Genomic DNA, 27,383 nt, shown 5'->3' on the forward strand with positions numbered 1-27,383 from the left:
AGTAAGTCCGAACAATGCCAAAGAACGGGTAGCTATTTTGAACAAATACATAAAGATAAGAATTTTCACTTAGGAATTACGTAAATTACTAATCACAGTTACAATTGCATTTTTGTAGGCAGTACTAAAAAATTTAAAATAAAAAATGGTGATAAAAAAATTTTAAGGCCTACCTTTATATAAATGGACCAAAAAATAGAAGGCAATTTTTCCTTTAATACAGACATAGTCTTGTTGAATTTTGACTAAAAAACTTTAACAATAGCTCTGGTAAAAGAATTTTGGGAATTAAAATTATAAAGGTGGAGCGCAATCTTTCAATTTAAAGCAAACCATGTACTTTGGATTAACTAATTGATTATTTTAAATTTAAACACGCGCTCTACCTTTATAATTTTAAATCCCAAAATTATTTTACAAGAGCTATTGTTAAAGTTTTTTAGTCAAAATTCAACAAGACTATGTCTGTATTAAAGGAAAAATTGCCTTATATTTTTTGGTCCATTTATACAAAGGTAGTCCTTAAAATTTTTTTATCATCTTTTTATTTCTTTAGGGATGTATACATAACATTCCGAAATAAATAAATGAAATTTCGAATTGTCAGTTTTCTTATATATCCATAGTTCAAACGGAGTTGTGCTTACGCTACGACTAGGCAAGCAGGTTTGTAAACGATTGGCATAAATTATTGCTTCACCCCACATACATTTTGGTAGTTAGCATCCAAGATCATACATTTCACCATTTCAATTAACGATCGATTTTTTCTTTCCTTCATTTTTCTGAGGACTGTATGGTGTTGTATACTGAAATTATGTACCACAGCTAGCTAGAAAATGTTTGAAATTACGTCCCATGTATTCCCCTCTACGATATGACCTCATTACTTTCGGATATTGATTGAATTGTTTTTTAATAAAATCCAATACTCTTTAATTTTACTAAACACTTCGTCCTTAGATTTCAATAAAAATATTTCGCAATAACGTGTGTGATCATCATTAAAAGTAATGAAGTATTTGTAACCACTATTAGTCGACGGTGAAATAGGACCACACACGTCCGTATGAATAAGATCAAATTTACTAGCACGTATATTTTGGCTCTCTTTTGGAAATGGCAATCTTGAAAACTTTCCCTGAATACATACCTCACATTTACTATTATCAGAGCAATTGGAAACTTTCATATTTTGTGCTAATTTGTCACAATGAACTTTTCGAATAGCCTCAAAATATCTATGTCCAAAAACACGATGTCACAAGTTAGTCTACAATGATTGGCATACATAACTTTATTAAATTTAGTGTTCAGAATATACAAATCGTTATATATTCCAGCTGTACACACAATAGTATTACACTTTTCTATAATAACACAAGTCTCTTTTAAAATAAATTTTACATCAATTTTCAACCACTTTTCTTACCGAAAGAAGATTTGAATTGAAATCCGCAACATAATATACATCTTCAATCCTGAGAGTGATTCAATCAACTTCACCTTTGCTTATACCTTTACCTTGGGAGAGGGAAATTTTTCCATTGGCCACAGAAATTGATTGCTGTCTCGCATTCACATCCAGTTTTGTAAACAGTCTCCTGTCGTTAGCAATATCACATGTTGCACCTGAATCGATTACCCAAATTTGTTGATTGCTGCATTTTTCAGGCACACCCCACAAAGCAATTTATTCTACAGCTTTATTCACGTCCTGTTTTGTCTTTGGCTTATTGTTTGACAACAATCACTTGCATTTTAAACAATTTTTCTTGATATTAAAAGATAGCATTTCCTTTTTCCGTCGTTTGTATTGTTTACAGCATTTAGCGCAGAAGTCAATTCTACACTCTTACGATCATTTCTTTTTCGATACTCCTCGATAAACTTATTTTGTATCGCACTCTTTGTTAATTCAGTATCAGAGCGAACCTCAAGCGCCATAATAAGTCCATCTTAATTCAGTATCAGAGGGAACCTCAAGCGCCATAATAAGTCCATCATAGCTTGCTGGTAGACTGCTTAGCAACATTGAAACTTGCCACTGCTCGGAAATGTCTTTTGCTCCCATTGTCACCAACTTGTCGAATAGTTCATTCATCACATCCACATGTTTTTCCAAATTACCTTCTTCACGTAATTGAGTGCTCATCAAATAAACCTTTGAACTTAGATTTGACTTTTCATGCAGGTCCTTTAACTTTAACCATGCACCTTTTGCATCAATTTCATTTCGTATGTAAATCAGCTGGCTATCGTCAACACACAAACTGATTGTTGCAAACGCATTTTTATCTTTCTTTATAAGTGTCTCTGCATTGCCTACCGGAACGCCCGTTTCCACAAAGCTCCATACATCCTCTTTTTGAAGATACATACGCATTTTAAATTTCCAATTGTAATAATTATCCGCATTGAGTTTTTCAAATTCGAAAAAACCTTTATCCGCCATCATATTGTGCATTAATTTCACAAATCGTACTACAATCAAGTGCGCTTAACAAAATGGTACACAAAGACCTCGAAAAACTTTTGCTTAATTCTTTAAATTAATAATGCTGGAATTCATAGGCCCAAAACCTATTGAAAAGCCGAGATCTTTATTAAATGCGTTCTTTATTGAAACAGTAACAAATTCGAAGTAAGGTAGCTTTTCACAAAGTTAGACGCTTACATATATATTACAGAGCTGCCATATGTATAAAAATTGAACAAAGCTATTTTGGACATAGGAGATTTGTATTTTCAACAATGCGGTCTTTCGTATTGCTGTAAACTTGTCTCAGTGTGTTACTATACGAGAATGAGATTTGACATTTTTCCCGGTCGTATAAACTAAATATTTTTATCCTCTCTGCTATTCCTGGAACATATGTGACAGATTTTTATATTTTGGTATTTGTAGTGCTAGTGCTTTCATCCGAGATTGTGTCGTAAAAGTTTCGGATCAGTTTAACTCTCGCGGGAATACATTTTGTTCCAGGGTTGCCTTGATAATAGCAATGTTCTTCTTGTGATATATTTTATCACTTATTTTAAGCACTCTTGATATACAATTCTTCCCAGTATTTAAAATAGTTCTTTTTTCGTGCTTCGAGTTGTAGTTAATTAGCCTTCCGGACGCTGTAGGCTTCTTGTACCAATCGATAAATGACTTGTTATACTTGCTGATTATTAGAGTTTCCAAATATGGCAAGCATTCATATTTTTCACCTCTATTGTAAATTGTATGGACTTGTTGTAACTATTAAGCTTTCATCGTCGTAGATATATGTACCCTTCACTTTTTCTTTAAACTGTGTCGCGTCTTTAACATTATATTTCGATGACTTAGTTAAATTTTTGAGAATTTTGACAACATATTTGCATAAGTTGTAAGACGGGGAGTCAATGGAAGAACAAATAGGTCGTAGCGGTATACCATCTTTATTTATTTTTGGTAAACCGTAGATTCTCGGTGGGTTAGCATTTTTGCAAGTAAGAAAGTTCCTTTCTTTCATATCAATAGACTCATTTTGGAACGTCTTGTTCACTAATTCATAGTTCTTCTCCTGTAATTTACTTGTCGGATCACGTTTGAGACCTCTGTAGGTGGAGATATTATTGACTATCGTTTGCATCAATTTATCACATTCAGTCTTTTTCATTGCTACAGTAACGTTTCCCTTATCTGCATTAAGTATCAGTAGTTTTTCATTGTTTTTAAAGACATGTTTGGTTTTTCGTAGAGTATCCTGTATGAACTTGTTTCTTGGTGAAGTTCTGCATTTATTAAAGTGATCTTCTATTAATGTCTCAAGTTGTTTCTTTCTATCTCTTCTTTCTATCTTTCCTTATCTTGTACAGTTTGGATAATATTCTCCCCTTCAGCTATCATATGAAAAAGTGGAAATTTCTTATTTTCTGTTGGCAAAGCGTACTCTGGACCTTGCGAAAGGAACCACTGAATGTCTAGTGGAATACTTAAGGTTGTAGTGCATCGGAACCATTCCGGTACTGCCTTTTTTATCCTGAATATTGAGTTAAAATTGTGCTCCAAGCTATGTTCAAAATTAATATGTTCAAAATTACTATTAAATTAATAAATTAATTATGTCACTATCTTATCCGCAGGTTAGTTAAAACTCAACCTCAAAATTTACCAAATTTGGACGATTTATCTAAAAATATCGATCCGTGCGTAACCCTTTACAGTTTTTCTCCCCTTTTAGCGTATTGTCACCGGGTTCTCAACTACGTATGAAGTTTCAAGATTGTAGCTCAATGGGAAGCCTCTTAAAATCGCAATCCCTGTGCCCCTAGTGAACTTTTGTGATATGTTTTGTACTCGACTCTAAATCACGTATGAAATTTGAAATATCTAGCTCATCGAGAATTTACTCAAAAACTCGTCTTATAAATTTAAGTATCGTAAAAATTTTCAAATTATCTCAATCCGTGCGCCAACTTGCGGAATTATTTTACCTTTTTCTTGCCTTGTCTCGGTGGCCTAAAGTATCTGTGAAGTTTCGCGTTTGTAGCCCAATGTGAAGATACCTAAAAATCGATCGCCAGAATCTTCCTGTTCTGTATGTTTTTCTAAATATCTCTAAGTATCTCGATCCTTTAAGTAGTATGCCAAGTATTAAATCTTCATTGGAAGCTACTTAAAACTCAACAGCAAAATAAACCGAATTCGGAAGAGTTTTCTAAAAATCTCGATCTATGCACCCTCTAGGGAAATTTTTATACTCAGCTGAGCAGAGCTCACAGAGTATATTAACTTTGTTCGCATAACGGTAATCCGTAACGGCATAAACTAATCGAGATAGATATAGACTTCTATATATCAAAATGATCTGGGTGAAAAAAGAAATTCATTTAGCCATGTCCGTCTGTCCGTCCGTCTGTAAACACGATAACTTGAGTAAATTTTGAGGTATCTTGATTAAATTTTTCCTGGGCGCTCATCTCAGATCGCTATTTAAAATGAACGAAATCGGACTACAACCACGCCCACTTTTTCGATATCGAAAATTTCGAAAAAACGAAAATGTGCGATAATTCATTACCAAAGCCGGATAAAGCGATGAAACTTGGTGGGTGCCTTGACCTTATGACGCAAAATAGAAAACTAGAAAAATTTTGGACAATGGGCGTGGCACCGCCCACTTTTAGAAGAAGGTAATTAAAAAGTTTTGCTAGCTGTAATTTGGCAGTCGTTGAAGATATCATGATGAAATTTGGTAGGCGCGTTACTCCTATCACTATATGTGGGCTAAATAAAACTTAGCGAAATCGGATGACGAACACGCCCACTTCTAAAAAAAATTTTTTTAAGTCAACATTCGACGCCAGTAATGATATGGTGCAACAAAATACAAAGATAAAAGAATATTTCTAAATGGGCGTAACTCCGCCCTTTTTCATTTAATTCGTCTAGAATACTTTTAATGCAATAAATCGAACAAAAATTTACCAATCATTGTATTTGGTATGGACATAGGCTCTATGACGATAACTGTCTTCTGTGAAAATGGGCGAAATCGGTTGAAGCCACGCCCAGTTTTTATACACAGTCCACCGTCTGTCCTTCCACTCGGCCGTTAACACGATAACTTGCACAAAAAACGATATTTCTTAACTAAACTTAGTTCACGTACTTATCTGAAGTCACTTTATCTTGGTATAAAATTTGGCCGAAATCCGACTATGACCACGCCCAATTTTCCGATATCGAAAATTACGAAAAATGAAAAAAATGCCATAATTCTGTACCAAATATGAAAAAAGAGATGAAACATGGTAATTGGATTGGTTTATTAACGCAAAATATAACTTTAGGAAAAACTTTGTAAAATGGGTGTGACACCTACCATATTAAGTAGCAGAAAATGAAAAATTTCTGCAGGGCGAAATCAAAAGCCCTTGGAATCTTGACAGGAATACTGTTCGTGGTATGACATATATAAATAAATTAGCGGTACCCGACAGAAGATGTTCTGGGTCACCCTGGTCCACATTTTCGTCGATATCTCGAAAACGCCTTCACAAATATAAATCGTATCTACAAAAAGCTAGTAAAAATAAAGAAAGTTAAATATATGGAAAATAGTGTCGAGATGAATGAAAATAACGCCAAAGAAATGTGGAAACATCTTAAGCAAGCGGTTTGCTTAACGAGAGATGACGAAGGGATTAAAAAGGCGATAGTAGATGGTATGATGGTAGAAAATGAAACTGAGCTGGCAAATGGTCTAAATAGGTTCTTTATAAATAGCGTAATAGAAATTAATAACATCATAGAACCTTGCCGTGTAGCACTCAGTGATGTACAAGTCAATTCTAGATTAAAGTTTGCCAAAATAACAACAGATGAAGTTATTAATATTCTGAAAGAGTTCAAATATAAAATAGGCGACAGAAAACTGTTATCTGATGGAGTACTTAAAGACTGTATATCGTATACAGGATATTTCTACGCACAAATAATCAATAACAGCCTAGAAGGGGGTCTTGTACCAGAAAAGTAGAAAACGTCAACGGTGATACCAGTGGAAAAAGTTAAAAATACAGTTAGACCTGAAGAACTTAGAACCATAAACACCCTGCCTAGTGATTGTAAAATACTTGAAGCTTATGTTAAGAAGCAGTTAACGAAATACCTTGAAGATAATAATATACTAGCTCACCAATAGTCAGGCTTTAGAAAGAAACATTCATGTGAGACAGCTCTTAATTTGGTGATACATGACTGGAAAGAAGAGTTAAATAATAAAAAAGTGGATGTTTCAGTCTTCCTAGACCTCAAACGAGCTTTTGAAACAGTGGATAAGGAGATCTTAATCAAAAAAATGCAACGTATTGGTATAACTGGTATAGAACTTGACTGGTTTCGCAGCTATTTGAAGCAGAGGAGACAGAAAACGGCCATAAATACAGTGATGTCTGATGAATTGGAAGTACCCATAGGGTTACCACAAGGCTCAGTTTTGGCACCGATACTGTTCTTAATTTATATTAATGATAAAGTTAACGCTATTGAAGGTTGTGAAATTAAACTATTCGCTGATGATGCATTAATAATGATTAGTGAGAATAATATTAATTCTGCACTTTCTAAAATACAACATGAACTGAATAACCTGTATAAATGGTTGTGCGGAAATAGACTGAAACTTAATATAAATAAAACGAAATTTATGATAATAACAAGGAGGAACGTTAATGAGGATATAATTGGTTAAAAAATAAATGATGAAAGCATACAAAAAGTTGACAGTATAAAATATTTGGGAATTATAATTGATAACAAACTCAAGTTTGAAGAACATATAAACTACACAGTCCAGAAAGTTGCGAAAAAATTGGGGTTATGCAGAGAACATCCAAATATATTCAACAAAAGTACAAAATAATTATATATAAGTCCATTATAGAACCGCACTTTGTAAACTGCCCATCTATTCTATTCATTGTGTCAGACAAAGAAATAGATAAACTTCAAAAGATGCAAAACAGATGTATGAGATTTATTCTTAAAAAACCTAGAGATACTCGTACGGCTGATATGCTGAGAAGTTTGAACTGGTCAAGTGTCAAGCAAAAGATTTTTTTTCACGCTATGAAGTTTATATTTAATATTAAAAGTGAAAATGTACCTGAATATCTAAGTAAAAACGTAGTATTAGTTAAGCAAACCCATAACATTAATACAAGGAATAAACACAATTTCAAACTGCCTTTACTCAGAACTGAAATAGATCATCAAATATTTTTTATAAAGGTCTAAAAAGTTTCAATGCCTATAGATATAAAAAGGTGTAATGAAATCGTAGATTTTAAAGCAAAACTTTATGGATATTGTAAAACCTTAGCAATAAGATAGTAAATTGTAATATAATTTAATTTATGAATTAGGCTTTTTTGCCGTAATAAATAAATGAAATGAAAAATGAAAATGAAAAAAACATATACAACTAAGGGCTACTCGCTTTTAAAACCCTCATTAATACTTTTAATTTGATACCCATATCGTACAAACACATTCTAGAGTCACCCCTGGTCCACCCTTATTGCGATATCTCGAAAAGGCGTCCACCTATAGAACTAAGGCCCACTACGTTTTAAATAATCATTTCATTTGATACACATGTCATAAAAACACATTCCAGGGTTACCCTAGGTTCATTTTGCTAAATGGTAATTTTCCCTTATTTTGTCTCCAAAGCTCTCAGCTGAGTATGTAATGTTCGGTTACACTCGAACTTAGCCTTCCTTACTTGTTTGTAATACGTTTTATACTGTCATCGATTTCTGATGTAAGGATTGATAATGTAAGGTATGAATGTTGCAGATTTCGAGTTTAATATTCAGCTCCCGAAAAGCTAGCTGATGAAGAAGTGAAATTCAGAAAGATGTCCTAGTAACCATCGCCCTTTTTAAACTTTTTAATTTTTCTCCAATATCAATAACAAAAACAATTGTATAAAGCAATATGAGCATGTATCGCTTATTAAATACAGATAATAAATGGTTTTATGTAAAATTTTCACATTTTTCTTTGATTTTATGCTTCCAATTAGAGATTATTAATAACCGAGTATCGATGAAAATCTAGTTATATAATTAACGATTAGGAATTAAATACGAAAAGGGAGGTAATCTCGTTATATGTAAACTAGTTCTTAAAGCTTTCCCAACCCAATTGTCAATCTCACCTATCCGAGGGGAATCCTGTTACAAATATGAAACTATCATACACCTATTTAGCTGGTGAAGTTCTGGCAACCCCAAGTTCGTCATTGAACTAGGGGTGGGTGGAGGGGTTGCCCAGAAGGTTCAATATGGTCATATTACATCGTTACGGGATGGACGGGCTTGTACTTCAATCATGCTTGCTACCGGAACGACCTGGATCTATGTTCGGAAAAAGAACATAAGTATCGATAACACTCCCCAAAAAACCTTCGGTGAGTTTCTTTATCGCTTGTAATTTGCGAAAATTTATAAGTGTACCTGTACCCTACTGTTCTTGGCGGATTCTTATCGAAAAGGATGGTGTTTATTTAAAAATAAAAGTCTATTGTTCACAAATTAAAAATTTTGAAAAATTTTTTTATGGCGTTAAGATTTTTTTCTTTTTTACATTATAGTCCGGTTCTTTATGAAGAACTGTAAATTGAATCATACTTTGTTAAATACCCTTTGGTCACAGTCACGGATAAAAATCGCTATGACTGACAGCAAGCAATCAGAGCTCACAGCGCACGTTTACTGATTTCGTGCTTGCGGAAAAATAAATTATTGAGAATAAAACAGGAAAAATATATACTTTTGTTTATAAAAAATTCTTTGTCCTTACATATATGTGGGATATTTGTATCCACTATTGGTTTTTCCGTTAATGCAATAAATTTAAACAGTTTATTGAATATTGAAAAATTTATTTAAAGATGAATATTTTTTCTAACAATTTTCCAAAGAAAGACTTCAAATATAAAATCGTTTGCTGAATTCGAAACTATTTTTACTTGGCTGCACGTCTATATATCAACTCTTTCTCCTTCATAGTTTACGATCGAACCTTCATTTCATAGCTATTTAGTTCAGTAATAATACAGTATTAATTTGTGGAGTGGTTTTCCTCAATCCCACAATTCAGCCATCCTGCTGTGAATTCGACCTTGAATGCCTCGTCATTATCTTTACCATAATTTACCCATGGCTTCATGAATTCGGCACAAGTGGAAGTTCGATTTAGACCTGCGCACTATCCAGCTTTAACAACGTCGTAAGAATCGTTCGGCTTTATTTTACAATACGATAAGGACCGAAATATTTTGGTCTTAGTTTGAGTTCTACACCAAACTGCGTTCGCTTTACAGCAACTAATTCCTCCAACGCATTTTTGTAAGCTTCTTTGCGTCTAAGGTGTTTTCATCTTGTATCTTCCAAATTTGCTTTTTTGCATGTTGCCTTAACTCATCTCTTTGTTCTTGGTATTTTAGTCGTATTTCTTCTTCTATAAGGTTTTTAATATTAAAGTCGTCGATTGTTCGCATCTTCACGCCTATTAACAGCTCAAACGATGTCATGTCAATATTTCGATTGAATATAGAGTTAAAGTGCGTGCACACTAAGCGACGCGACCCGTAGCGACAAAATATTCTTTGCATGTATTCTTATGGAACCAGGCACACATAGCGACAGTCGGACGACACGACACGCCCAAGTTCACCAATTAAAGTGCGTGCACACTAAGCGACGTGACACGTAGCGACAAAATATTCTTTGCATGTATTCTTATGGAACCATGCACACATAGCGACAGTCAGACGACACGACACGACTAAGTTAACCAATTAGGCAAAAATGCCGCGAATATTTTGTGGAACGTGTCGCGTCGCTTAGTGTGCACGCACTTTTAATGACTTGCTGTACCCTGTCTACAAACGTGTACCACTTTGTAGCGTCGCTTTGGCTCAGCTTCGCTAAAACGCTAGTGATAACACCCAATAACCACTCTACCCGATCATTGACACGAGGTAAAACAGTTGTTGTTGTCGAATGCTGAATATTTCTTCTTCACAGTAGCACCAAAAATCATCGGATGTAGATGTGGAGCCACGGTCCGAGATAATCCGAACAGGACTACCAAACGTTGTATTTGTAATCTCAAACGACTAATTGCTTCTTGTGGTGATGTAGTTTTTGATGGACACAGCCACACAAATTTCGTAAAGTAATCGATTACGGCGAATAGTGTACTTATAAGATTTATTTGTAGACTCCAAAGGACCTAGAAAATCGGTGTGGTATGTTCGAAGTGGTACTGCTTCTTTTGAATGGGGTACAATTTTCCTTCTTGCTTACCTAATTTCCGATTCGAATTTCTACAAGTTTCGGAATGAACAATTCTCGGCAAATTAACTCTTTCATCTTTTTTACAACAAAGTGACCTTTTTCATGTACTCGTCTGATTACGTCTCGCTGCATGCATTTCGGTACCACAACTAACTCGATATCGTCAACAAGTTATCCCCTTTCTCAAACTAATCATTGTATGTTTGTTTTTCTTTTATAATTTCAGAATTAGTTCTTAGGTCCTCATTTTGCTGTTGCGCTCTACGTATAGAAAACTAAGAAATTAGTATCTGTACCATCATGATTGGATAACGACTTAAGGCATCTTACGTGCCTCATTTGAAGACCACTTCGATGCTCTACTGATAATCATATTATTCAAGAAATAATATCCAACTAGTTACCCTAGTACTAAATCTTTTTTTTTGTAACGTCTTAGTGAGCAAGTACACTCGAAACTTTTTCAGCGCTTCTATAACAGCTAAAATTTCTAATTCTTAACTTGAATATTTTCGTTCTGCATCGGAAGTCTTTTTGCTCATATAGTAAATAGCGTGTAACTGGTTGTAATCAGAAAATTTTGAAAAAGTACTGCCCCATAACCGTCAATAGAGGCATCAGTATGAACTTCAATTTCATATTGCTGATTGAAAATACCCAACACTGGTTTTTCGCTTAGAATTTTTTTAATCGTAGCAAATGCCAAAATTTATTCGGCGCCTATTTCAAACTTCTTAACTTGCTTAGTCAAATCAGTCAATGGTTTCGCGATTAACGAAAATGAAGGTAAACATTTTCTAAAATACCCCGCGACACCTAAGAAACTTTGCAACTGCTTTACATTTTTCGGCAATGAAAACTTAATCAAAGCATCTACTTTGGATGGAGAGGGAGAAATCTTTTGACTTTCAATAACATGGCCAAGAAATTCTACTCGCTTTTCCAAGAAATGACAATTTTTCAAATTTAACACAAGTCCATAATCTTGACATTGTTTCAACACTATTTTTAAATTGCACAAAGCTTCGTGTTCATTTTCGGCTGGTATAATTATATCGTCTATATACGGCAGAGCAATTCCACATCGCAGCAAGACCACGAAAAACTGCGTTAACGTGTCTTTAGAAAACACCTGAAGAGTTAGGTAAACCAAATGGTACTTCACAGAATTGATATTGACCACCATGCGCACCAAAAGAGGTATATTTTCGACTAGATTTAGACACAGAAACATGGAAGGAACCCATTTTTAGGTCAATAGTGCTGGATATTTTCGCCTTTTGCAAACAGTCTAACTGGTCTTCAATCAAAGGCAACGGAAAACGATCTTTGATTATAACTTTATTAATCTGCCTATAGCCTATACACAACCGATGACCACCGTCTCGTTTTCCAACCAGAACTCCAGGACTACAAAACTCAGACTCCGAACTTTCGATTACACCATTTTTCATCCACAGTTCTATTTGATCATCTACTACTAATCTTTGTGTAATGGAAGTCGCCACGATCTAAGCGATATGGGTGTTTCATCCCGTAGTACAACTTTCATTTCAACGTTAGTTGACTAACATTTCTCCGGTTGTAATTATACATAATAATTTTGTTTTCATATTTTCGTTCGCCAAAACCTACCAAACTAATGTGTGTTTGCTCATTGGTTTAAAATAATTAAATGTAAGGCGCGATAAACTCCGAAGAGATTTTAGGCCGAGCTTCTCTTCCAATTTGCGTCGTGCTCCTTTTAATTTTTCCGACAAATTGGCGGGACGGGACCTACTTGTTTTATGCCGACTCCGAACAGCATCTGCGAGGCAGATAAGTTTTCACTGAGAGCTTTTCATGGCAGAAATACACTCGGAGTGCTTGCCAAACACTGCCGAGGGGCGACCCCGCTTAGAAAATTTTTTTTTCTAATTAAAAAACCTTATTTCTAAAATGTTGATGTTGCTTTTCCGGGGGTGTGAACCCAGATCATTCGGTGTGGTGGGCGGAGCACGCTACCATCACACCACGGCGCAAAGTGTTTCGTGTAGAACAAGCTAGCTGGACAAAAACAAAGTTCTTATTCCAAGGAAAGTGTAATGAGAAATGAAAGAAAACAAACAAAATAACGGGATTTTTGCTTCTTTTTTGAGATTTTTGCTCATATATATTGAGTAATTGAAGTAAGAAAGCAGGAGTGGCCGTAAAATGTATTGATTAATTTGCAAAATTCTTGTTGAATATTAAGATTCATATTTCTTTTACGTGAACACTTTTACATAATTTTTTTATGGATTCTAAGCTCGAAGGTAAGTAAAATTGTTTAATAGTAATTCTTTCACAATTAGAGTATTTTCAATATATTTAACATTCCGTTATTAAGAAGAAAAGGTATTTTTTCCCTATATTTTTAACTTTAGGGACAAAAAAGTTACATACATCCGCGGACATTCGGGCTTAATTTTACATATGTTATAGTCGCAAGTATTCTCTAATAGTCGAAAGAAAAAACCATTGCGAATTCTTTGCACATCTATTTTAAATTTTTTTTTTTGTAGATTTAGTATCTCTACATATCAAATAGGATGTATGTACGTACCAGCTCCGACGAGATATTTGAACCTTTAAAGCTGATCTACAAACGGCAAAACCAATTCCCTGGTACAGGGAACAAACACGTAACCATAAAACATACAAAAATAAACGCGCAAGGTCAACAAGAGCACACCAAAAGCAAAAAGGCGAAGATCATTGACTTCAACCTGCCACAACCTACCGCACCAGTAACCAAGGCATAAAAACAGGTACATACAATGGATTGATGAAGATAAACCAAAACCAGGTTTCGGCAATACCAATGACGGCAACACTGCTCGTAGGTTTTTCGAAAATTCTGAGGCTAGTGATAAGATTACGGGATTGGATTTAACGCTCATCAAAAGATACGACACTCTCCTTCGCGCATTAGCATCAACGTACAATATAAATATCCAAAGATTTGAAAAATTTGCGGTCGAGACTAAAAAACTATACATAGATCTCTATCCATGGTTTAATATGCCTGTTACAGTTCATAACTTCTTAGTGCATAGTACTGAAATTATAAAATCAGCAATTTTACCTATTGGTCAACTTTCCGAGGAAGCACAGGAAGCACGTAACGAAGATTTGAGACGATTCAGGGATTATAACACACAAAAGCAGACGCGGAAGCCACGAATAGAGATCTTATGAATATGTTGCTTATAACATCGGATCCTTTAGTTAACAGTTTTAGGGAGATACCTAAGAAAAAATTTAAAAGTCTGACTTCAGAAGTCTTAAATTTACTGTCCCCGATAATGTTGAGGAGTCAATAAATACCCCAGTTGTTTCAAGCTTTCACAGTAGTGTTGCTGATGTTCATGACTATTCCACAAGTGACTCATCCAATGAAAGTGATGATAGCGAATAATAACATAATTATAAAAGATAACCTACCCTATAACTTTTTGTTGGGTCAGGTTTTATTCAATTTAAATCTATTGTCTTTTCTACTTTGTATGATACTTTACTTTTAAGTTTTTGTAATAAGTAATTTTGACATAATTAATTTAATTATTTACATTGTTATTATTATTATTGTAATTCACTTTTACATTCCTGACTGGTACTATAAAATAATTCTGTAAAAATTGTAGTGCCAGGATAAATACTCAAATAAATACAAAATATGTATGTACATATGTACAGTCACTCACATAAATAAGTAGACACCCCTTTTTGCATAATTCTTACAATTTTCGCTTTCGCAGATTTATTTTAACTAATTTCCCATAAGAAAATTTGTCACGATCTATAACAAAAACTAAATTATATTTAAAAAATTCGACGAATTTTCATAAAAAATTTTAATTTTTTTTCCGAATTTTTAGAATTTTTTAGAGTATTGAGATTTGTATTCCATTCAATTTAAGTACAATAAAGTAATATTCTTAAGTCCTTTAAATTTTTTTGGATCTATGTCATTTATTGACATGAGTTATTGTATATGAAATAAGCAATTGTATGCATATGAAGTAAAATTTTGGAAAAAAATAAAAAAAAGAACATATGGCTGAAAAAAATGACGTAGTTGTAATAAATGACTGCATATGAAACGGAAAATCTCATAAAATAATTTTGTCCAGCTAGCTTGTTCTACACGAAACACTGTGCGGCGGCCGCAAATAACATTAGTTTAGGCAAGGAATTATAAACACGATCGGTCATTATGTTAAACTTACTGCCTGTGTCAAACAGAGCAAAATATTTCTGATTTCCAATATTCACAAGCTTGTTCATAATATTCTGTTTGGTACACAGGTATCGCGCATTGCTTTTGACATTTTTTACTTCAGAATCTGGACAATTTCTTGAAATGTGCCCTAATTTTTTGCAATGAAACATTTCGTACCTTTATTTTTGTCTTTGCAGTCAACACTCTTGTGCCCTTTCACAACGCATGTATAACAAGTAAATCTATCTTTTTCATTTTTAAAGACTTTCCTTTCATCTGTTTGGAACTCATTATTTTTCTTACTATTCTTTTGCATTGATTCGTATATTCTGATTTTTTCTTTGAACTCTTTTAGGTTGGGTGCACCACATAAAACAGTTTTGTTTACACTTACATCGCGAATACCTTCAATAACATACTGCATTAAGGCAGTGCGAGCTCCTTCACAAGCCAACCTCATAAAACCGCACTGCGATTTTTTAGCGCACGCAAACAACCGGTGTTTTTTGCCCTAACCCAAATAAGCATGCGTTGCGACAATGTAAAGCATGTGTGCAAACGTCAAATATAAATGTCCCGCAAAACAAAAATTGGAAATCGAGTTAGGTTTTCACGCAGCAAATTCAATTTGAGTTGCTCTCATACAAGTTGTATGTGCATGAGATATTTTTGACAGAAAATGACTTGCGTGCGTTTATATTAGGTTGGCTTGTCATACACAAAATTACTCTTGTACACTCTCTTCAGTTTTCATGTTCCTTTCGGTCAGTTGTTTGTGTATATTTGCACTGTTTACCACAGTTTTAAATTCGTCTGCTAACGCCAATTTCAGTGTTTGCCATGACGTTAATCCTGGTTCTCTTTGGATAAATAGTTTAGTCAGTCCTCGTAATGACTTTTTTGCAAATATGAACTTTTGCAACTCATCCCAAACCATCAAAATTGCCATTTCCTCGAAACCATTTAACCATACCTCAAGAGAAATATTTCCGCTTCCATCAATATGTCGAACATAGTCTTCCACGTATCTAAAGTTGATTGAAAATCGCGGCATTTGTGTCGGTTCTAAACATGAGGTTGTTGTCGTAACCACTCTTGCATTTAATACGCCATTTTCTTTGAAAATTTCCGTATTCTTCTTTCCCATTCGCACATTCTCTCTGCTTCGTGCATTTGTTCTCTTTTCAAAATTGATATTATTTGGTTCATCAAAACTGCTGCTGTAGATAGCAATGTCGCGATCTGCAAATTCCGAAAAATATGCAGCTACTTAAGCCCAATACGTTACAAATTGAAATTAAATCATCCTCGGTCAAATTGTTCTCGATATAAGCCAGCTTTTGCTTGTAGCGATCGTCATGCTCGTCGAATTGAAATCCTTTGAATTCACGCCAACGTTGTCTATTTGATCTATCGCCTTCTGATTCAAATACAAATTTATGAAGAGCGGATATACTTTCCGTTTTGTTTGTACGTAACTTCTCTCGTACAAATTCAAATGTTTGCAAACTAACCATTGCAGCAAAATTTTTATTCAAGCGTGCGCTATTGGTTGAGCCCCCAAATATGTGGGATATTTGTATCCACTATTGTTTTTTTCCGTTAATTCAATAAATTCAAACAGTTTAGTTAATATTGAAAAATTTATTTAAAGATGAATATATTTTTTAACAATTTTCCAAAGAAAGACTTCAAATATAAAAAAAAAAGATTGCTGAGTGCGAAACTACGTTTACTTGGCTGCACGTCTATATATCAACTCTGTCTCCTTCATAGTTTACGATCGAACCTTCATTCATAGCTATTTAGTTCAGTAATAATACAGTATTAATTTGTGGAGTGGTTTTCCTCAATCCCACATATATATGTAATTGCAGTTCCCAAAGTCAATCTTAATGTATATGCATCTGGATTTGTTGCTCACTTTGTGGAATCACATGCAGTCATGTTCCAAGGAAATGCCGGACTAAAGCCAAAAGAGGGGGAATTAACCAGCAGGCCTTGGCAATGGCCTATTAATTATCGGGTAAGTTTATTCATGCTAGTTCATTTTATGGTTAGATTTTATATAATACATAAACCTAAAGGATTTTTTCTATGGACATATTCTACAAATTGGCAGTCAAGCCCAAACAAGAAAGTTTTGTTGGGACAATTTTTCTGCGACCAAAAAGTTGTTAAGGGAGTTCTCATTGCCCTTAAATAGGGCGATCCTTCACGAATTGTCGTTCTCTAACTGTTTCAGCTGTTTTTGAACGAAGCCTACCCGGCACCGGGCCGCTTTGGAAAGTAATGATGACCTTACCCCAGGAAGGGGTGATGTTGTGGCGGTCGGTTTTTATCCCCACTTTTAACATTAGACCGCTGAGCCCACCTTGTCGGGCAGGTGGTCGTACGACCAAGATGAAGACAAAAACTTCCAAAGAAAGTAAGGATGAGAAGGAAAATGCGATGGCGTCGTGAACCTCGGAAGAAAAATCGCGATGATTTGGACGTGGGTAGCGATGTTAGTATGCAGTCAGTGTACTCGGAAAAAGAGCGGTCTGCCAACCCGGACAAAGAACTAACGTTAGGTGAACCCCCTCATAATACTGGGTAGCATTAAGAACTATGCAGCGTTTCGGTGCAGTGGTTTGGCATGTGCCCTTTTAACAGTGAAAGAACGTCGAACACAGTTGACTGACAAAGACTTTTCTACGAGCAATCCATAATATTGCTGCCGCATCGATGAGAAAAGAGCGCAGAGAGGTAAGAGGCAGCGATCAGCTGAACCCGATATGCCTCATTTTAAGAGGTAGAGGGGGTGACAAACGCTCTAGTCCCAGAAAGAGGAGGCAAGCTAGCCGGAAGGAAGGAACCACACCTCCAAATCTGCAAAGAAAAGCGAAAAAGGAAGTCTAGGTTCTGAACAATCATGTACCTCAAAAGTTGCAATGCAGAAAGAGGAGGGCAATAGTGGCATTAAAAGTAGGGACGAAAAGGTTAATAAGCAAAAGGAAGGTAATGATCAGACTCTAGCTTACTCGGTGATACTATAGGTAGCTTAGACTCCGGTTGTCCCCTAGAAGAATACGAACGAAGTTGCAAAGCAGTCCCTGACTGTTCTACTATTATTATAAGGGGAGCTGATTAACATCATGATCAAAGTGATGCGAATAAAGGTCCAACAGCTGGATGGTATAACGGAGTTAAACTGATAACCTGCACCAATAACGTGACTTTAGGATGGCTGGAGAGAGTTGCTACAGACCTACAAAGGCAGGATGGCTCCCGGTTGCAGTAGGTGGATAGAGCACTGATACTCATGATACCAAAGGTCAAGGTTTGGATACCATTATAATAATTCCGATATAATAATTTAGACTATTTGTGGTGTTGTCAAAAATGAATTAAAAACTGAATTAACTCTTTATTAAAGGTTGTTTTCTTTTATACAAAATTGTCTACGTGCTAAAATACCTACTTACACTAATACTTACGAATTAAGTGTACTACCATATATGTAATACACCTATATTGCTAATAGGAAATGCTCGCAATGTGTTTTGAATTCGAAATCAAAATAAGACAGCCTATACAATTTTTGTGATTGTAGCAGCATAAGTTTGACCAGAAAAAAATTAAATTTAGGTACATTCGATTATTGAATACAAAAACAAAAACGTTTAAACAGCAATATATCGGCACTCCGATGTTTGGGAATGTACTTGGCTTTTTGTAGCAATATAGGAGTATTACATATATGGGTACTACATACATACATATTCAGTTCCCTGGGAACTGAAATCTACACAAAACGGAATTAGTTGTGAGAAAAGCAAAGTAAGTATAAATAAATCGTGATAATAATTTGTGTGCCAGTAAAGGCTTGTGGTGAGCATTTAGCGAGCTTTGAATTGAAATACAATAAGTTTCAAGTTTCTAGACAGCGCACGCCGTAGATTGTCGTAGCGCAAGTCAGAATATATGTGTGTACAAATGAATGAATGTAAGAGTCAATGAATCTCAGGCCACACCAAAGCGAACCAAAATATATGTATGTACAAATGTATGAATCTCAAGGCACGCTACACCACCCGCCTTTGAAAGAATGGTCATACATAATTTGTACACCACTATGCATGACCATTCAAGTCGCACAATTAACTTTTGAATCTGTATACATTGTAATTTTTTTATTCATTTGGCATGTGCCAGTATTTTATAACATAATTGTAACTTGATTTCAAAGAAGGTTTTTATTTGTTTATTGGTTGTTTCTTTGTGTTCTTTCTGATTACTTTTACATTTGTTTTGTGTACATATTAATGGAGATTATGAGTAAAGTGGAATGCTTTTATTTATTTAAGGGTGTGCTATTGCAATTAGTTTTCAATTTAATTTCTGTATTATAGGGAATTACTGTGTAGTTTTTTTTTTCGATATATTCTACTGTGAAGGGAGTTAATGTAAGATTATTTTTCCTATTGCAATTCTTTATTTCAAAGGGGAACAATGTAAAATTATTTTCCTATAGATATTTTTTATTCCAGTGGCCCTATATATCTAATTCTAACTTAATTAGGTATAAAAGAACCTATTATCTAAAATTATGACCTCTAGAAGGCGAAGTTTTTCTAGATGAGGCCGGTCAAACAAAACTTTTGCATTGTTCTTTTATTTCATTTGAGCCTAACTAAAATTAGGAGCTATAATAGAATGTCCGCAACTAATTGGTTGGAATTTAACACTTCATAATAAATTTGTAATAAATTGACACTACTCTCAAAAGCCTCTCGCTCGCTTTTCCGAGCATATTACATAAAAAATTGTGTAGCTGCAGTTGTTGCAAGGGTAGCTGCGTAATAGAAATGGTTAAACCAAGGGATAAAAAGAAATGTACGGTGGATGCAAAAAACAATTTTCAAATCTTTTCTTATACCATTTTTCATATTTTACAGCAATAATTTTATCGGATCTTGCGTGTGATGCGATATTCTGGGTGGCGAAGCCAGACTCGTCATGATATTTATGAAGAATTTCTTTCTTTTATTTTGTCGACTTTTGTCACATGCATAACTTCTGGGGTTGTTGCAATTATTAGATCTTTGAAAACTTGGGTAATTTTTTTTATTTTTAAATTTGCTTACTCGAGTATTCATTATTATTGACCAATTTGTCTCCTAATGGACAACTGTTTTTTCTCTTACAAGTCCTAGATTGCCGGTATTTGTACAGCATGTGTACAGCCTGGTTAATTATTGTCCTAAGTCAATCTCTTCCTCAACAATCAGGTTGATTGTATTTATTATGCTACAAATTTTCTATACTTTGGAATGAAAACGAGCGCGACATGTCTAATTGCAAATTTATTTATTTATTAGGCGCTTTATTTATAATAAGGTTCTCTTTGTGACTCTTTATTATCTTCATTCTTGTTGGTAATATTGTTATTGGCTGGTTTCCTCTTCTTTTAAAATTTTGCACACTTCCACCGACATAAGATTTTTAATCAGGCAATTTTGTGAAAAATTATTGTACATTTTGATATTGCTATTACATCATGATTATATTTGATATGTTCAAATCAATTGCTCATGATCATCCAAGAAGAAATTTTGCAAATTCTTGGTTTGCCATTGAGCTTAGACAGCTTTTGTAGGCGAGAAAATGAGGGAAGACAACTTGTTTCAAAGCAGTCTATTTAATTTACAAATCTAAGTAATTTAACAATTCAATTGTATTTAAAGAACAATATAAAAATATAAAAATGAACAGAACAGAAGAGCTTTAAAAAGAATTTGCGTGCTTCTTCCCTTTTTCCCTTCTCTAAGAACTTGTCCGTCTTTGGCTACAAGTTCGTTAATAACTCGCCCTTTTTGCGTAGTAGGTTTTCGTCAACGATGATTACGACGTCCCCTACGGCTAGTGGCGTGGTAGTACATAACCACTTGACCCGACGCGTTAGCACAGGTGCGTACTTGCTTACCCAACGCTTCCAAAATCGGTCTCCGAAAAGTTTTCTTTGGTTCCACCGTTGCCTCAAATCTAGTTAATCACCGCAGATAGGTTTATAACCATCTGGCGACCCCAGCAACAAATGGTTTGGTGTGAGAGCGACGTCATCCGAAGAGTCGAGACTTACGAAAGTCAGTGGACGTGAATTGATAATGTACTTCCATCAGCGCACTACGAAGACTTTCATCGTTAAAGGAATACGTTGGACTGATGCTTATTAAAACTTGCTTGGTGGTTCGGATGAGTCGCTCCCAGGAGCCTCCCCTGTGTGGAGGGCCAGGTGGGTTGAAGCGCCACTTGATGCTATCGTACTTTACGTCAAAATCTATATTGATTATCGCTTCTCGAACAGCCTTTTCGGTGGCCCTAAAATTCGTGCCATTGTCCGAATATATCTCCTTTGGGGTGTCGCGTCGCGCCATAAAATTACGTAGGCACATAATGCAGGAGTTGGTATCTAAGCTGTGTGTGATTTCGAAATGCACTGCTCGAAGTGTCAAGCAAGTAAAAAGTACGCCCGACCGTTTCTCCTTGTGTCTGCCCACGTTTACAAGGATGGGTCCGAAATAGTCGACGCCTATTGGAGTCATTTGTCAAGGGCTAGGGACAGCATTGTCTATTTTGCATGATTGGCATGATTGACGTAAAGATTTGTACAAAACGCGTAAACAAGGTGTGTAGTAGGAAGCCCATACGTGGTTTATAGTCATCTCATGCACCATATGATGATCCTGAGCATGATATGCTTTCACTATTAAGAATGTAGTGTAGCTCTCCCGTGGCATGACGATGCCATCTTTTCTGCAGTTGATGGAATCTGATCTACCTTGAGTTCTCATAATACCGTTGTCGTCAAGGTAGACATTTAAACCAGCCAACCTGCTTTGTTCGCCTGGTGGTAGCTTTACACGTAATAAGTTAATCTCGGCTGAGTATGCTGTGTCTTGAGCCTGCTTAAAGAATATATTAGTGACTTTGTTGATTAATTCCATAATAATCTCGTTCGGCTTCACTTGTTTGAGCCTTTTGGCGCTTAGTCGATCGAGATATAAAAGAAAACTTGCTAGTGCTCTATAGAGACGGTGCCAGTCGGAAAAGTATTCCACGTTCAATTTTATGGCATCGTTTTTTTTGCGTAACGTATACGTGTTGCGCCCACCGTGGTGTGATGGTAGCGTGCTCCGCCTATCACACCGTATGCCCTGGGTTCAACTCCCGGGCAAAGCAACATCAAACAAAATTTTAGAAATAAGGTTTTTCAATTAGAAGAAAATTTTTCTAAGCGGGGTCGCCCCTCGGCAGTGTTTGGCAAGCGCTCCGGGTGTATTTCTGCCATGAAAAACTCTCAGTGAAAACTCATCTGCCTTGCAGATGCCGTTCGGAGTCGGCATAAAACATGTAGGTCCCGTCCGGCCAATTTGTAGGGAAAATCAAGAGGAGCACGACGCAAATTGGAAGAGAAGCTCGGCCTTAGATCTCTTCGGAGGTTATCGCGCCTTACATTTATTTATTTATACGTGTTTCTTCAGCTCGGTCGTATCTTTTCCGTCAAGGCGTTCTGGGACTTGCGGCCGCTCGCACTCTTGCACTTTCAGGAAGTCTGACCCCTGAAGCCAATGTTTAGTTTCTTTCGTACTGCCGACCTTAGTCGCCCCGTCTGCTAAACTCAACTTGGTGGGCACCCATCGCCACTGGGTACTGTTGGAGCACTCAAGAATTTCCCCTAAGCGATGCATCACAAACTGTTGGATATTACGCGGATCTCTTTTCAGCCACAGATTCGGACCAGAATGTGACGGCTCCGATTTTCAACCTTCGAAAGGAGAGTATTTTTTGAGAAAACCTACACCAATTACTGCTGCCTGAAGTTCCATCCGGGGGATAGAGATAGGGTTCAGCGGTGCAACTTTCCTTTTAGCGGCAACCAATGTTACGTCCAACCCATAATCGTGTTGTACTCGCATATATGAAGCCGCTGCGAAGGCATGCTCACTTGCGTCGACGAATGTATGGAGCTCTACTTGGGCCGACTGAGGCAGATTTGGAAAATAGCACCTTGGGATTTCCATGTATTCTATCTCCGGCAGGAGTTGTTTCCACTGATGCCGCTGGTGATGCCTCAGGTAGCGCCTCGTCCTATTCTATGTTGGCGCGCCACATGTGTTGTAGAAACACTTTTTACCCGATTGTGTGGCAAGAGAAAAGTCCGAGGGGGTCAAAAATTGACATTAGAACTTGTAAAACTTCTCGTTTTGTAGGAATTAAATCATTTGTCAAGACGTCACGGTGTAGTCGGGCGAACCTGAAATGAAATTTAAAAACGTCTTTTTGTGGAGCCCAATGTATACCTAACCACTTCTCTGTGCCTCCAAATTGAACTGGGTTATGCCCTTCCGAGTTGCCTTCTAGTAGTTGCTTAAGAACGTTAGACGAGTTTGACGTCCAATTACGGATTTCGAATCCGCCAGCTGCGTGGACCTAGCGAACTAGACTCGCCATTTCGAGAGCCTCTTGCTCGGTGTCTTTGCTGTCGATATAATCGTCGACGTAATGAGCCTTTTGGATAGCCTCGTAGGCTTGAGAGTGTTGTTGGCGAAATGCCTCAGCATTTTTGTCAAGTACATAATTTGCGATACAGGGAGCACAACTTATGCCAAATGTCATTGCGTGCATAACGTAAACGTTTACGTCGTTGTTGATGTTGTTGTACCATAGAAAACGTTGTGCGTTTCTGTCCTCTGGGCGGATGTTTATACGGTGAAACATTTCCGCTATGTCGCCGCTCATTGCCATTTGACCATACCTGAACGAAATTAGGATCTCGACAAGTGGATTTAAGAGGTCTGGTCCGCTCCGATAGCTTGATTGCATAGCCCTTTTTAAAAAGGACGCCCTAACGGATGAACTTTCGTTGCGTGTTGTTTCGCTTGTCACTGCAGACATATAGGCGCTGGTGTTCCTTAAATGCCGAGTTGGTTGAAGGTTGATTCATCTATGAGAGACACAGAAGATCCCTCATCCAAGAACGCATAAGTGTGGATAGTCCTATTTTCCGAATGAATATTCACAGGAATAATGCGAAAATACTGGCTTCTTGTATACTACTATTGTGCGTGCTTAAGAGGGCTGTATCCCTTACCGAATTCTCAATGCCTTCGTTGTGGAGCAGTGGATAGTGCTTTTGAGTGCAACCACTTACGTCGCAACTCTTTTTCAAAAACCATCCTTTTCGGTTAGGTTTGAGACACCGATAACATGCGCCACCCTTTTTCACTATTTTCCACCTCTGGTTTCCCGACATACCTTGGAATTTTTCACAGTGTGCAGCACAATGCTCAATTTCGCCACACGCTACGCACTTCATTGTCGAAAGCTTAGAGTGTGCGCCCGAACCTGATGACATAAAATCCTTTTTTGAAAATCTTGTTTTCTTTCGGGGGTTGTAGGCAATGGAGTGCACTCGCTATGACTGTGTGTGTTGACGGAGCTGGTTCTATAGAACGCGGACGATACTACGGTCGACGCTGCTTCCGCAATTCGATATAACCAGTCACTGAATTCTTTTGTTGTCGCTGTGTCGCTGCGCCGTTGCATTGCCCAGCTTAATTTGTACTGATTTGGCAATTTCTCCACCAACTCCTTAACCAGCATTGGATTGTTGAGATGCGCCTCCAGCTTGCACGTCTGCATTGTAGCGCATATATTGCGTACCGCCAATGAGAAATCTATCAGAGATTCAAATTTATCTTTAGGTGTAGGCAACTTCCTAACCTTCTCAATCATTCTTTCTAAAACATACTCGGGCCTGCCGAAGCACCTTTTTAGAATGCTGATTACTTCGGGTACCATGTCTGGCAAAAGTAGCTTGTCTTTGATGAGCTCGCGCGCTTTCCCTTTTAGGCACCTCTGCAGTCGTAGCATATTTTCGACGTTGTTGAAACTCGCGACTAATGTACTATGGTCGAAGGTACTGATGAGCATGGGCCACTCTTCCGGGTCCCCGCTAAACAGCGGCAAATCTTCTGGTGTGGCTTGTCTCGCAGCTATTTGGGAGCTTGTTGGCCCATTAACCGCAATTTTTATCCCTCGTATGACCGTCGAGTCCATATTAGCGAAAAGTCGGTACTTTTGCTCGATGTAGCGCTTCTCCGCTGCTCTTTTCTTCTCTAGCATTGCAAGCTAAAGTTGCTGTTGTAAGCTTGTTTCGCCATTACCTAGTGTTGAGATAAGGACAGCTTGTGTTGGAGCAAGCTCATCTAATTTCAACCCCCCATTAACGCTTTGGTGCTCGTTGTGCGTTACAGTAGTATTACCGGAAACTTGCGGCGTAGCGTTTACCATATTCACTTGTTCGATGCAAGAGGAACAATTCCAAGTCTGTTATCCACATCGACCCACTCAAAATGGTACCAGAGTTTACACCGGTCGCACTGCGCCCAATTTTCTGTGTCGTCTTTATTTGACTCTTCCCCGCAAGCTTTACATACGCACATGCCTTGTGACAGGGCTGAAACGCTTAAAATTTGCGTTAGCCTATTTTACCAAGTGTATGGGTATTTGTGTGCTGCGAGAGTCGGAAATCTCCGGCTCGAACAAAAAAGTTTGCCTGATGACCGTAACGTGAATTTCCTAGAACTATAGGGCTCCGGCGACAAACAACGAGATTTACTGAATTTTTGTATGTGTACGTGTCGGGTGGTTGACGGTTGCTCCGCGACTATCAAATTAAAAGCCATCATTAACAATTGCATAGAGAAACCGTTGCGTGCGGACGTGAATATGCCGTCATCGGATGATGATGATTGTTTACTTGCAAAAACAGCAGTTTTATTAAATAAAAATAAATTTTGGATGAAACGCTTGTACGCAAAACGTATTACATTGATAATTTTCAATCAATTTTAATATGAATTGCTGTACTTCCACGCATTTGTTCATTTTGAATGTCAACACAAACTAAATACAACACTGCTGTTTTGTCAATCAAACCCCGCGACTATCAAATAAGCAAGCGTCAAATGAAAAAATCAAAAATTTTTGATTTCCATCAACGTGTAGCCGACAACAAATACGTGTGTCACGAAGCCACCCGACTGCACTAACACACACAAAATTCAGTCAAGCTCGTTGTTAGTCACCCAAGCCAATATGATAGCGAGTACTCGTGGAGCTTCCGTTCTTAGATTAAGTCATATATATAATATTGCTATATCAATACCTTCCTATCTTCCTAATGCGCAAATTTTCTGTCAATCATTATTTGCTGAAACTGTGCAAATGTATGTTCTGCTCATGCGCGGGCTTTGTTAGTGTTAGTGAATTGTAGTAGCGTATGCAAAAAAAGTATTTAAGGGATCACAACGGGTCGGTATCCCCTTTACCCAACTTCTGCATACTAATTTTTATAAAATCTCAGTTTAGTCGATTAAACAATGAAAAGGCCAACAAATACAATACAAGGCTTGATGTATTTATTATTTAAACATGGGCTGCAGCCATACAAAGTACATTATTTACATACATAGTAATAAAAAAACCGGCCAAGAATTCATATTTTTAAAATTAAAAAAATTCAAATATCTATAATATAAAAATAAGTCGGGTTTTCTTTCCTGACGCTATAACTCCAGAAGGCACTAACCGATTTCCACGGTTTTACATTCGTTGGAAAGGTGAGGTTTATAGCAAAGAAAATTCAGGATCGACGCACAGAGATATAGGCCAAAACGTGGACCCGGGCACCCCTAAAATGTGTTTATAGGATATGGATATCAAATGAAAGCTGTTGATGAGTGCTTTAGTAGGGGGTAATTTTTATACCCCTGAGTGACTAGGGTCCGAGATATAGGCTAAAACGTGGACCCAGATACACCTAGAATGTGTTTTTACATTATGGGTATCAAATTAAAGCTGTTGCTGTATACTTTAGTACAGAGTAAGTTCTAAACCGCTGGGTGACTAGAGTCTCGAGATATAGGCCAAAACATGGACCCGGATACACCTAGAATGTGTTTTTACATTATGGGTACCAAATTGAAGTTGTTGCTGTATGCTTTAGTGCAGAGTAAGTTTTACACCGCTGGGTGACTAGGGTCTCGAGATATAGGCCAAAACATGGACCCGGATACCCCTAGAATGTGTGTGTATTATGGATATCAAATGAATGCAGTTGCTGAGAGCTTTAAGTTAATTTTCATTGTGATATTCGATTTAGTCGCATCAACCCGGCAAAACTGATAAATATGCATGCGAAGACATGAACTAATAATACCCACATACCTATTTACATACGTCC

General features: G+C 36.7%; 1 protein-coding gene across 5 annotated transcripts in view; it reads left to right on the forward strand.

Moving 5' to 3' along the window:
* tw (Protein O-mannosyl-transferase 2) overlaps positions 1–27,383 on the forward strand; it is a 2,413,568-nt gene that overhangs the window by 1,540,495 nt on the left and 845,690 nt on the right. For all 5 annotated transcript variants that reach the window (XR_010948728.1, XR_010948727.1, XM_067760058.1 and 2 more), the window contains exon 10: positions 16,969–17,117. Coding sequence is in view for 3 of the 5 variants with exons in the window: in XM_067760058.1 (XP_067616159.1) it covers positions 16,969–17,117 (149 nt within the window). In the remaining 2 variants the exon portion in view is untranslated. The remainder of the gene's footprint in view (positions 1–16,968; positions 17,118–27,383) is intronic.

Source organism: Eurosta solidaginis, chromosome 1 (genome assembly GCF_040869045.1).
Source record: "Eurosta solidaginis isolate ZX-2024a chromosome 1, ASM4086904v1, whole genome shotgun sequence".
Lineage (NCBI taxonomy): Eukaryota > Metazoa > Arthropoda > Insecta > Diptera > Tephritidae > Eurosta > Eurosta solidaginis.